Source organism: Abrus precatorius, unplaced genomic scaffold (genome assembly GCF_003935025.1).
Source record: "Abrus precatorius isolate BTA unplaced genomic scaffold, Abrus_2018 Scaffold10, whole genome shotgun sequence".
Classification (NCBI taxonomy): domain Eukaryota; kingdom Viridiplantae; phylum Streptophyta; class Magnoliopsida; order Fabales; family Fabaceae; genus Abrus; species Abrus precatorius.
In genome coordinates this window covers 4,303,031-4,314,038 of record NW_020874292.1, presented here as the reverse complement: position 1 = coordinate 4,314,038, position 11,008 = coordinate 4,303,031, and the positions used below count along the sequence as shown (strand labels likewise).

The 11,008-nt window shown below is 32.9% G+C and overlaps 1 protein-coding gene across 4 annotated transcripts; it reads left to right on the top strand.

The window, feature by feature from the left end:
* Positions 1 to 1,936: 1,936 nt before the first annotated feature.
* On the top strand, positions 1,937 to 10,461 carry LOC113865455 (protein MEI2-like 1). 4 transcript variants are annotated; one of them, XM_027500032.1, is made up of 15 exons: positions 1,937 to 2,491; positions 3,295 to 3,460; positions 3,673 to 3,721; positions 4,659 to 4,988; positions 5,308 to 5,720; positions 5,829 to 5,987; positions 6,170 to 6,286; positions 6,380 to 6,528; positions 6,741 to 6,823; positions 6,905 to 7,312; positions 7,792 to 8,425; positions 8,776 to 8,860; positions 8,949 to 9,017; positions 9,146 to 9,325; positions 9,802 to 10,461. In XM_027500032.1, exons 2-15 carry the CDS (start codon positions 3,383 to 3,385, stop codon positions 9,964 to 9,966), a joined length of 2,919 nt encoding a protein of 972 aa, XP_027355833.1. In that variant the 5' UTR covers positions 1,937 to 2,491; positions 3,295 to 3,382; the 3' UTR covers positions 9,967 to 10,461. The 4 variants fall into 4 exon arrangements, with proteins under 4 accessions (XP_027355833.1, XP_027355841.1, XP_027355823.1 ...); XM_027500040.1 differs by having other exon boundaries at positions 1,971 to 2,491; positions 6,908 to 7,312; positions 9,802 to 10,453; XM_027500022.1 differs by having other exon boundaries at positions 1,971 to 2,491; positions 3,670 to 3,721; positions 6,908 to 7,312; positions 9,802 to 10,428.
* The last annotated feature ends 547 nt before the right edge of the window (positions 10,462 to 11,008 follow it).

The window sequence follows — 11,008 nt, the reverse complement described above, 5'->3', positions numbered from 1 at the left end:
TCAAAATATGAGTTAAAAAAAATCTACGTTAAGATGCTAGTTAACATCTGCAATTATAATGAAAATTAAAACGCAGCTGAAATATTTAACTTTTTATGTAAATAAAAGATTAAATTTAATACCATAATTATTAAATTACTAAAGCAACCTTAGTTTGATCGGAAAATCTCACCTCTAGATTATTTTACTTTTATAATTACAGATTCCTATTATTTTGAATTATGTGATAAATCCTATTAATAAATCAGTTCTAATTTTGTTATATCATCCTTTTTACTCATTAAATGAAAGCAAAAATTAAATATATTATTTGTAAGTAAAAAAAGAAAAATGATTAGAATGATGTAGAATTACTCATATAGAAGTGTTTACATTATCTTTTAAAATACAAATAATTTTTATTTCTAAACAAGTCATATTTTTTCAATTTTCCTAAAACACACGAGTTTCCCATTACAATAAACACTTGATTTTCTATGATTTTCTTATATGTATTCCAGATTTTAAATATTTGTTTGAATTGGAAAATAATTAAAAAAATTGAGGCAAAGTTCACAACTAATGGAAAGTTAATGTGAGGAAAAGTTACATGGAATATTGGCTATTATATTTTACATGTAATTGTGTATTGATATTTTACCTTTAAGTTATGGTAATAATTTTTTATTTTGAACATTTTGAAGCGAATGTATCCTTTTAGTTTCTTTTATTGTATCACTCTAATTACTTTTTGTAAATGAAAAGATAAGTATTTAATATTTTAAACTTCAAAATTATTTAATATATTTCTTTTAATTAAGAAAATATTCATTAATATGATATATATTATTCAGGAAAATGTATATATCTTTTCTTAACAAGTAATAAATTAAAATATATTTTAACAAATATAAATTTTAAATTAAAAGTATTAGTATTAATATACATATATGCATATTCAAAAAATTAAATGACCTTTTATTTAAATAATAATTTTATTTCCAAATATGATAAGGAGACCAATAAAAGAAATGTATTAAGTAGTGACTTTTTTTTTTTTTTTTGCGAAATGAAGTCCTAAAATTATAAATATTTTTATTTGACCAAATATATTTTTGTTTTCATGGACTAATATTTTAAGCGATATTCATTAACAAAAAATAAATAAAATTGTTATGGTATTTCGTATTTTTCTGTACAGTTTTTTTGTTTTTCATAAAAATTGTACATATGAATTGTGGTTTTGTTCAAACCAGCTTTTTTTTATTATTAATAATATATATATATATATATATATATATATATATATATTGTGTATTGTAAGCATTTTTATTGATAGAATTAGAAGTAACCATGGGATTTTAAAATTTCAAATAACAAATTCTTATTGTTTTACACTTGTAGAAAAAGAAAGGTGTATTTAACACTAAAATAAAAAATAATTTTGATGTTACTCAATATATAATAACAATACTTAATGTATATTTGATTTAACTAATTTTAAAGAACTGAGTAATTTTTATTTTTTAGAAATAAATGATTATTTATACAAATTTAAACAGTTTTAAAATATTATTAACAATCTTAAAAACATTACTTAAAATTTTTAATTATCTAAAAATAAAATAAAATCTCAAGCCAAAAAAGACGCTTAGGTATGAGTAAAATCACATTGTCCCATCAGTTGATATTGAAACTATAGTTGTAATAAAAAGAAGCATTTAGGGAGAAAAAATTAGAGAAAATAATGAAAACTAAATATACAATAAAAGCAACTAATAAAATTAGATTTTGGATATGCAAACCCTACCTTCCATCAAAGAAACTGAAAACACAGCACAATCGCATATATAAAAGAGGTTTCATTTTGTTATTTTGGTTTAAGAAAAAATTTAAGCTTATTATTACAACCCACTATCTCTTCGCCTATATATTCTCCCTCATTTCTAGCTTTATTATTATTATTTTAATTTTGTTTTTACTTTCTTTGTTTTTTGCATTTCAAAGGCAACTAACACCCTTTTCCTTTCTCTTTCTCTGACAGAAGACTAAAAAAACCCTCTGTTGTTGCGTTGTCTGTTTTTTTCTCTCCAAACCAGAGAGCGACCGCCGGCGAGCCTCACCTCGCCGGAATTTCGCTCCTCTCTCACCGGCGTTGGGCCGGAACCTCCCTTTTTCTGATTTCAGCTTCCAATTTTGATTGTTTTTCTTTTCTCACCGTGTGAAGAAGCTGTTTTCGTGCACAAACTGTTGGTTTTCCTTTTCTTAACGGTGAGGAACCTATGAGATCGCAATGCGGAGGGAAGGAGGTTTTTTTGGATGCAAACATTGTGGGATCTCTTGTTTCTGAATTTCCTATGTTGTAAAGCGTTTACGAGATTCAATTTTTAGTTTGTTTCTTCCTCGTTCTTCTCGAGTTCTTATGAGGAGTGTGCTGAATTTTGTGGAGGAACGTAGGGAAGAAAGGTATCTGAATTTTTCGAGCGTGCGAGGTTGTGTTCATGTTGAGAAGGTAAGAATTTGTTAGCTAAAAAAAATAATTATGGTTCGGTGTACATGTGTGTGTTTTTGTATTTTTTTAATTTTTTATTTTGTGACGTTTGAATGGTTTTCTTTGGTGGCACTTATTACTATGAGTTTGAGGTCAGATGAGAACCTCTTATTTTCATGTTTTTGATCTGTTAATATTTTCAGATTATTCCATCTCTGAAATTTTGGTTTTTTCTCTTGATCTGTTAATGTTTGAGGCTTTCATGTGAAATTCCTTCTTCATCAGAGTAATTTTGTGGCAGAACTTAAGCTAGATGCTTTTTTCGGTTTTAAATAAAAAAAAAAGAGAGAGCTGTTGATACATTTGAATGGGGTTTTCCTAATTTTTCATGGATGGTTTTGCTTTAATTTTTCTACATTTTCTTGGCAAACAAATGGCTAGACCGTAGTAGGTTGTTGGTAGGTAAGCAACGAGCTTTCTTCTTTTCCCAATATCATTCTGTGTTCTTTTTTCTTCTGGTGGTATTTAGTTGAAGCTGTAACTATTTGAGGCTTAGTTTTATACTAAGTTTTTTGTATTTTGCTATTGAATCTAGGAAATGGGTCTGGTAGGGTTTCATTAGTCCATTTTTCTACTCCTTTTTTTTTCTTTGTGGGGGGGGGGTGTTGGGGTGGTTGATGTTAGTAACGTTTTGATTGTTATGATAGATTATATTTTCTGGGTCTGAATTTTTCTTTCTGCAAGTAGCAGTTGGGATATGGATTTTCATGTTCATTGTTATCTGTCTTTTCTTTGTCAAGCAAGTGACCTTGAATTTCCAACAGATGAGGAGGAATCGAGCCTAACAAAGCTAGCAAGGGAGGAGGTTTTCAGTAATATTTCTCTTTCCATATTTGAAAGACAAGCTGCAGGATGCCTTTTGAAATAATGGAGCAGAGGGGTGTTTCTGCCTCATCCCACTTTTTGGATGAAATTTCATATGCTTCCGAGGTAATTATTAAGCTAACTTTCTCGGTATTTTCAAAATTTATCATACGATCTTGACAAGTTAATGATATTCAGTTCCATAAAACATTTTACAGTCTAAGACTTCAGTTTTATTTTAAAAAATGGCAATCAATTTATGTCCTCCATGGGCTCAATGTAATTGCCTTTCTGACTTGTGGTTTTCTAAACTTGTGTTGAACCTTTATGGCCAGAAGAATCTCGGATTACGGAAGCCAAAATCTATTCATGACCATTTTCTGCAAGGTGAGGTCAATCAATTCATTATTTGTTCCAAAAGGTCCTACATGTGGCTGATTTACCTGTGTTTGACACTGATCATTAATGCCCCAAACAGATTAACTAACAGATATTTAAGATTCAGTGAAGTGTTTCACACTTCAGTTTAGAAATTGGCAAGGAGCTATCATTTTGAGTTTGACAATGTTAAACTTTTGAAGAGTCTTTCCGTATGTTTTTTCTGTATACCTTATTTGACACCTTTATGATATTGCTCAGGTCTTAATTGAAATGTTCCATTTTTGTACTTTCCAAGCAGTATTTCTCTGATATTCTGTTTCAAATTTTTTGTATGTTTTGTTTGCATTCAGAATAAATGATCATCAACGTTGCTAACAAGTATCTTTAATATGAGTAATTGTCTTAAATTCTAAAACTGGTATATTTATTTCACTTTATGGTGATTGGTGATAATAATTGTTGATTTTGTCTTTTTTAACTCATACTCTTTTCACTTTCTGCTGAAAACTATGTATACTTATTTGTTTCTTCTGGAATAATGAATATAACTCGTCAATGTTGCATGCACTTCTAAGTTCTAACATGAGTAATTGACTTCTAAAATTAATACATTTGTTTGTGTTTGCGGTGACAACCTAATTGCTGCAACCTTTAATAGATATATTCCTTATAATGCATATGTAAATTCAGTATCTTGTTCTTGCAACATTTTCATTGTGGTATAACTGGGATCATTGATAGTGATTTCATGAATTTAGATACTGTTCTCTGCTAAAGTGAAGCTCGTGTGATTTTGGTAGTGATATTATTAAGATTTTTCCTCTTTTTATCTTGCTAGTTTGGATTGTAGTAATGATGTGATGTCTGTGTATATCCTTATTTGTGTTCTGCTGATCATGTAACTAATTTCTGAATAGAGTAAGTTCTATATTCAATATTTCAGGGAAGAGTGAAATGGCGGCATCACCTGGCAGCATTTTGAGTACTTCATCACCCCTTGAAACAAATGCAAAAACAGGCTTACCAATGTCACAGAGTAGTCTATCCGGGGAAATTACAGAAGATGTACGTTTTGGCGGAGAAGCAGGCATTATAGATATGCTAAAGGATTCTGTGGATTCATTCAATTATCATAAAAAATCACGGTCTAAAGTGCTGAGGCAGCCAGCATCTAGCTCATATGGTTTAATTGGGAACAAGATTGTCACCAATGCTGCATCACGTGAAAGTAGTCTATTCTCAAGCTCGCTGTCTGAGATGTTTAGCCAAAAGTGTAAGAATTTGTTTCATGCATGCTAAGATAGTTGCACACATGTATCTTGGGTATTGCTGTATAATCAAGTACTGATTCCTTTTACTCCTAATACTTTATGTGAGTTTTCATTGCATTCATTTGTCTGTGTATTGTTATAGATGCATATATGCTAGTTATCTTCTGCATTGAAGCAGGACAAAGAAGGGCACCTTCCCCTCATCAAACCCCACTAGAAAGATGAAACTAAGAAAAGTTTTCTATTTGTTTTAGATTTTGCGATTTTGCTTTAGTTGAATTGATACCCTTGTCTTACTTTGCGAATGCATACATGATGCAGTGAGGTTATTGGGGAATGATTTGTTGTCCGATCAACCCATTACTGTTGGTTCCCTTCCTGAGGAAGAACCATATAAATCTGTTGAAGAAATTGAGGCTGACACTATTGGAAATCTCCTTCCTGATGAAGATGACCTATTTTCTGGAGTCAATGATGAGTTAGGATGCAGTGCTCATACTGGAACAAATGATGATTTTGAAGATTTTGATTTGTTCAGCAGTGGTGGAGGCATGGAGTTAGAAGGAGATGAACATCTAATTTCAGGAAAACAAACCACTTGTGTGGATGGAGATCCTGATTGCTTTGGATTTTCTAAAGGAAAAATTCCTTTTGGTGAACAATCTTCTAGAACACTTTTTGTTAGAAACATTAATAGCAGTGTAGAAGACTCTGAGCTTAAGGCTCTCTTTCAGGTGAACCTTTGTTCTTTTATGCTGGTGAATGCTAACTTGAAATTTTCATGGAAGCGTTTATACTTCTAATAATGTCATGTAAATGGACTATTTTGTTTGTGTTGGCAGCAATATGGTGATATCCGAACCATTTATACTGCCTGCAAGCATCGTGGATTTGTTATGATTTCTTATTATGACCTAAGGGCTGCACAAAATGCAATGAAAGCACTTCAAAATAGGTCATTGAGATCTAGGAAACTTGATATACATTATTCAATTCCAAAGGTATCATTGTCACTAATGCATAATTCCTTTTCCATTCTTATCATTTGGATAAAGTTGGTTTTTTTATTGTTCATCTTATCATCTTTTACTATTACTGCTCTTGTGTTTTGTTTGTTTAGTTGCTTGTGTGCCTATTTTTTATGCTTTCCTTATAGATATATCTCAATTTGATGACATGTTAGGGCAATGCTCCAGAGAAGGATATTGGCCATGGTACGCTGATGATATCTGGTCTTGATTCATCTGTTTTGAATGATGAACTTAAACAGATTTTTGGGTTTTATGGAGATATTAGAGAAGTAAGTTGTTGATTGTTGGTTTTCATCCATTTTTGGTGTTTGTGTTTTAAAAGCTTATACAAGCGTTCTTAAATATTGTGTCTGTAATTGCAGATATATGAATTTCCACAAATGAATCATGTCAAATTCATCGAATTTTATGATGTTCGAGCTGCAGAAGCTTCTCTTCGTGCATTGAACGGGATCTGCTTTGCTGGGAAGCACATCAAGCTTGAACCTGGCCTTCCCAGGATTGCAACATGGTGGCTATTACCACTTCTTTTTTATTTTTAATTTAATTTTCTTCTTTTATAGTAACTTCTGCAACTGTTTTCTATAGTAACTTCATGTTTATTCTTACCACCTTTACTTGCATTCTCACATTTTAGTGGTTAATAGAGTGCCACTGTAAAGTTATTATCAATCACCTTCATGGAAAAATATCTTAATAATGGTCGAAACTTTGCTTTTGTAGTATGATGCAGCAGTCTCAGAAGGGACAAGATGAACCTGATCTTGGTCATAATCTGAGTGACAGCTTATCCTTAAGACATAAGGGTATGACGTTCTATTCTTTCACTTATCTTTATTTCCTCATGCAGCTAAGATGTTCTTGGTCTCACTAGACATAACTTACAGCAGGAATGTCATCTGGATTTATTGCATCTGCTGGCTCCTTGGAAAATGAATATAATCAGGGATTTCATTCTGTGACACGGCCAACTTTGAATGGTTTTATTGACAACTCATTGTTTTGTGCAAATTCTAACATTCTCAAGACTGCAAGAGGGGCATCTGCTGGAAAAGTATCTGGTGTTTGTGAGGCTAGTAATGCTATTGATGCAATGAAATTTGCATCCGTTCCAAGGTTCCAACCTCATTCTTTGCCTGAATATCGTGATAGTTTAGCTAATGGCAGTCCTTTCAGCTTTTCAAGCACCATTAGCATGGCTGCCAATATGGCAACTGGATCAATGGAATCATCTGACATCAGGCACATTCAGGGAATGAGCTCAACTGGGAGCCTGGCAGAATTTAATGCAGGAGGTAAGTTTAATGTGCTTAGAAAGTGTCATGTACAAGCTTCCTTCATTGTAACCCTTTTTAAATGCTTGCTTGTGAATATAAACTTGTGATAGAAAGGGACCAATTTGTCGCAAAGGTTGGACATACTGCTTAATGGCATAATAGGAATTTAGAACCTTACTATAATGAACTTGACTGTTTATTTTAATGATGATGCAAAAATATTTTCTTTTCCTTTCTTTTAATAACACCAAAATAATTAATTGTTATTTAGAAGGCTAACTATTGATCTAAATTAATTTAGACTTGCCTCTGTGAGTATATGAGATTAAGCATTCTGAATTGAATCATGGTATTGAAGTCAGTCTTTCTATCAACTTGTAAGTGGTAGAAGGTGCTGGTGCTGGGTAATTGTAGGCCGAAGCAATATTTAATATAGATTTAATAGCTCTATATTTGATTGCTGATATATAAAGTCTTGTTTTATCTTGGACCTTCAGGAAATGGGAGTCGGCCCCATCATGGACTTTATCATATGTGGAATGGCTCCAACTTGCATCAGCAACCTCCATCAAATGGCATGCTTTGGCAGAAAACGCCATCCTTTGTTAATGGTGCTTGTGCTCCTTGTCTTCCACAGATACCCAGCTTTCCTAGAACACCGCCTCATGTGCTGAGAGCATCACATATAGACCATCAAGTGGGATCAGCACCAGTTGTTACAGCCTCACCCTGGGAAAGACAACATTCTTACTTGGGAGAGTCACCTGATGCTTCTGGTTTTAGATTGGGTTCTGTAGGAAGTCCTGGTTTTCCTGGTAGCTGGCAGTTGCGTCCTCCTGATTTTTCTTCTCATAACATATTTTCTCATGTTGGTGGGAATGGTACAGAATTGACGTCCAATACTGGGCAGGGCTCTCCTAAGCAGTTGTCACATGTTTTCCCTGGGAGACTTCCCATGATTTCGATGTCTAAATTTGATTCTACCAATGAACGAATGAGAAATCTCTATCCCCGTAGAAGTGAAGCAAACATTAACAATGCTGATAAAAAACAATATGAACTCGACCTAGGCCGCATATTGCGTGGGGAAGACAACCGAACAACACTTATGATAAAAAATATTCCCAATAAGTATGCCAATTGTCTCCCTATTTTTTGTGCATTTTTGGTGCTTATGCTGTTATCTTTTCATCCTTTTCTTACAAAAGAATGTTGCACTGGCAAGATTATTAGTTACCTAGGCAATTGCTTATTTGGCCTTTGCCCTTTTCATTTTGGCTGCATTAATCCTACAAATGCGGACTCTCTATTTTGTTTGTTCACATACCTGTGCATATTATACATATACTTTTATATTGATTAATCGATTTTCTATAACAGATTTTACAAATTTTACAGGGATTAAAGGATGCAAATTCTTTGGCACTGATCATTTGATTTGTCCCTTTTTTATAATTATATTTGTTTAAATATTTTGACAGGTATACCTCAAAGATGCTTCTTGCTGCCATAGATGAGCAGTGTCGAGGAACTTATGATTTTCTGTATTTGCCAATTGATTTCAAGGCAAGCTTTTATTTGGACTTGGTTGACACTTTCCTTAAATGAAGCAATCATGAATGTGTTTCTAAGTCAATTCTACAAATGATTGCAGAACAAATGTAATGTTGGCTATGCATTCATCAATATGATTGATCCGGGTCAAATTATTCCATTCCACAAGGTTATTTGGGAATCCTTATGCAATACTGTGTTGATTTTTTTATCTTTGTGATATGAATTCTGAGTTGATTCATTTCTTTTTGTTTCTTTATTAGTTGATAAATCTAATAGATAAGAATCATTGTCCAGGCTTTTAATGGGAAAAAATGGGAGAAGTTCAACAGTGAAAAGGTAGCTGTACTAGCCTATGCCCGGATTCAAGGAAAATCTGCGCTTATTGCTCATTTCCAGAATTCAAGTCTGATGAATGAAGATAAACGTTGTCGCCCTATTCTCTTCCATACAGATGGGCCAAATGCTGGCGATCCGGTAAATCAACTTCATTTTTCAGCTGTAACTAATTTCCTTTTGCTGACTACAGTTTATAATGGAACTATCATAGTACTGATATTTTGTTTCAAAGAGCCGATATAATGATGTCTTTATTAATGCATTGGGTTGATACAAGCAAAATGATAGTAACATTACAGGCTTTCTCTCTTAAAAGTTTTTTGCCTGACATTTAATGATAACATGCATTGGGTTTGACAAGAAATATTTTCTTGTAGGAATACTTTGTTAACGATTATTTGACTTACAAATAACTAAAGCATTATGGTTCTGAGTCTGATTTGAGCTGCTTCTGATGGCTATATACTGCAGTCTGTTTTTGTGGTTTTAACTGTTTCTAGCATTATGTGCATCAGAAAGGCTATATGAGCGTGCGATAATTTTTGAGTTTTTATACCTGGTTCTTGTGCTGATATTGTATACTGAGACAAAATGGACGTAATCTATCTCTGCAGGAACCTTTCCCCTTGGGTAACAATATTAGAGTGAGGCCTGGAAAATCTCGCATTAATGGTAATGAGGAAAATCGCAGCCAAGGGAATCCGTCAACTTTGACAATTGGAGAAGAGTCTGCTAATGGAATAGAATCTTCATTGAGTTCCTCAAGAAACTCTGACTGATTTAGCCTCATGCACTAACAGTTGAATATTGCATGTCAACTCCAAGACTGTATATTTACATTTTCTTTTTGTTCGCGCAAGAGAGGAGTTGGAGCCGGTAGGAAAAGGGGGCTCACAATTTTTGCCTATAGAGGAGCCTTACAAGGGTTTTTGGAGGTTGAGGTACATAACCAAAATGAAGTCACTGATTCTAGTATTTTTGTTATTTTCCTAATATTTGCATCAAGTTCTGCTACCAGCTTACACGTTTAGAGAACGGCTTAACTGAAGCTTAAAATTTTGGCTAGCTATTAATGGACATGTGACAATTTGCAGTTCCCTTGAGTCAACGTGCATCATTGCGGTTTCAAGGGTGCTTTGCTGGTTTTGTTTTCCTTGTTTTGTCTTTAATGTTCATATGTAATTTTGTTTCCATATATAAGGATTTGTTGTCCATATAATGGATTGTTGAGCGAAGATATTTAAATGGAACATTTACTTCGGTGGTAGTAGTTCAGATATTGCTGTTTCGCTTGTTATTTTTATATTCCTTCGTCGGTGCCTATACCTGTTGTGCATGCCGGAGCAACTTGTTTCTTGGTTGTAAACAAGTACATGTTTAGTGTATAGCTTATTTCGGCGGTAAATAATCACTTTTTTTTTTATAATTTTCTTAGAAAAAAATAAAATAAACGAGCATTTATTTAAAATAGTTAAGCTAAATATGCAAATACTAAAGCTCAATTCAGCCTCATGAAATTCATGGATTCTGAAAACCAGTAGCAAATATCACCTAAGAAAGATTACCCATGATATTCTATTTGATAATAACATCTATCTTGTCCCGAGTATTCTTTTAGAAAGAAAAATAAGTGTATATACTATGTAGTATTAAGCATGATGTCATTTCGGGAGTAAGTTTGATGATCATAATTTTTATGTTTAATTCGAAGTAAAATGACTTCTTGGATGAAGAAAACAGATTGTGCAGTTCTCTGTTTGTATCCATTAGCATTTATTTGTAGGCAAGTGATATGCCATGATTAGCACTGTATACCCTGCC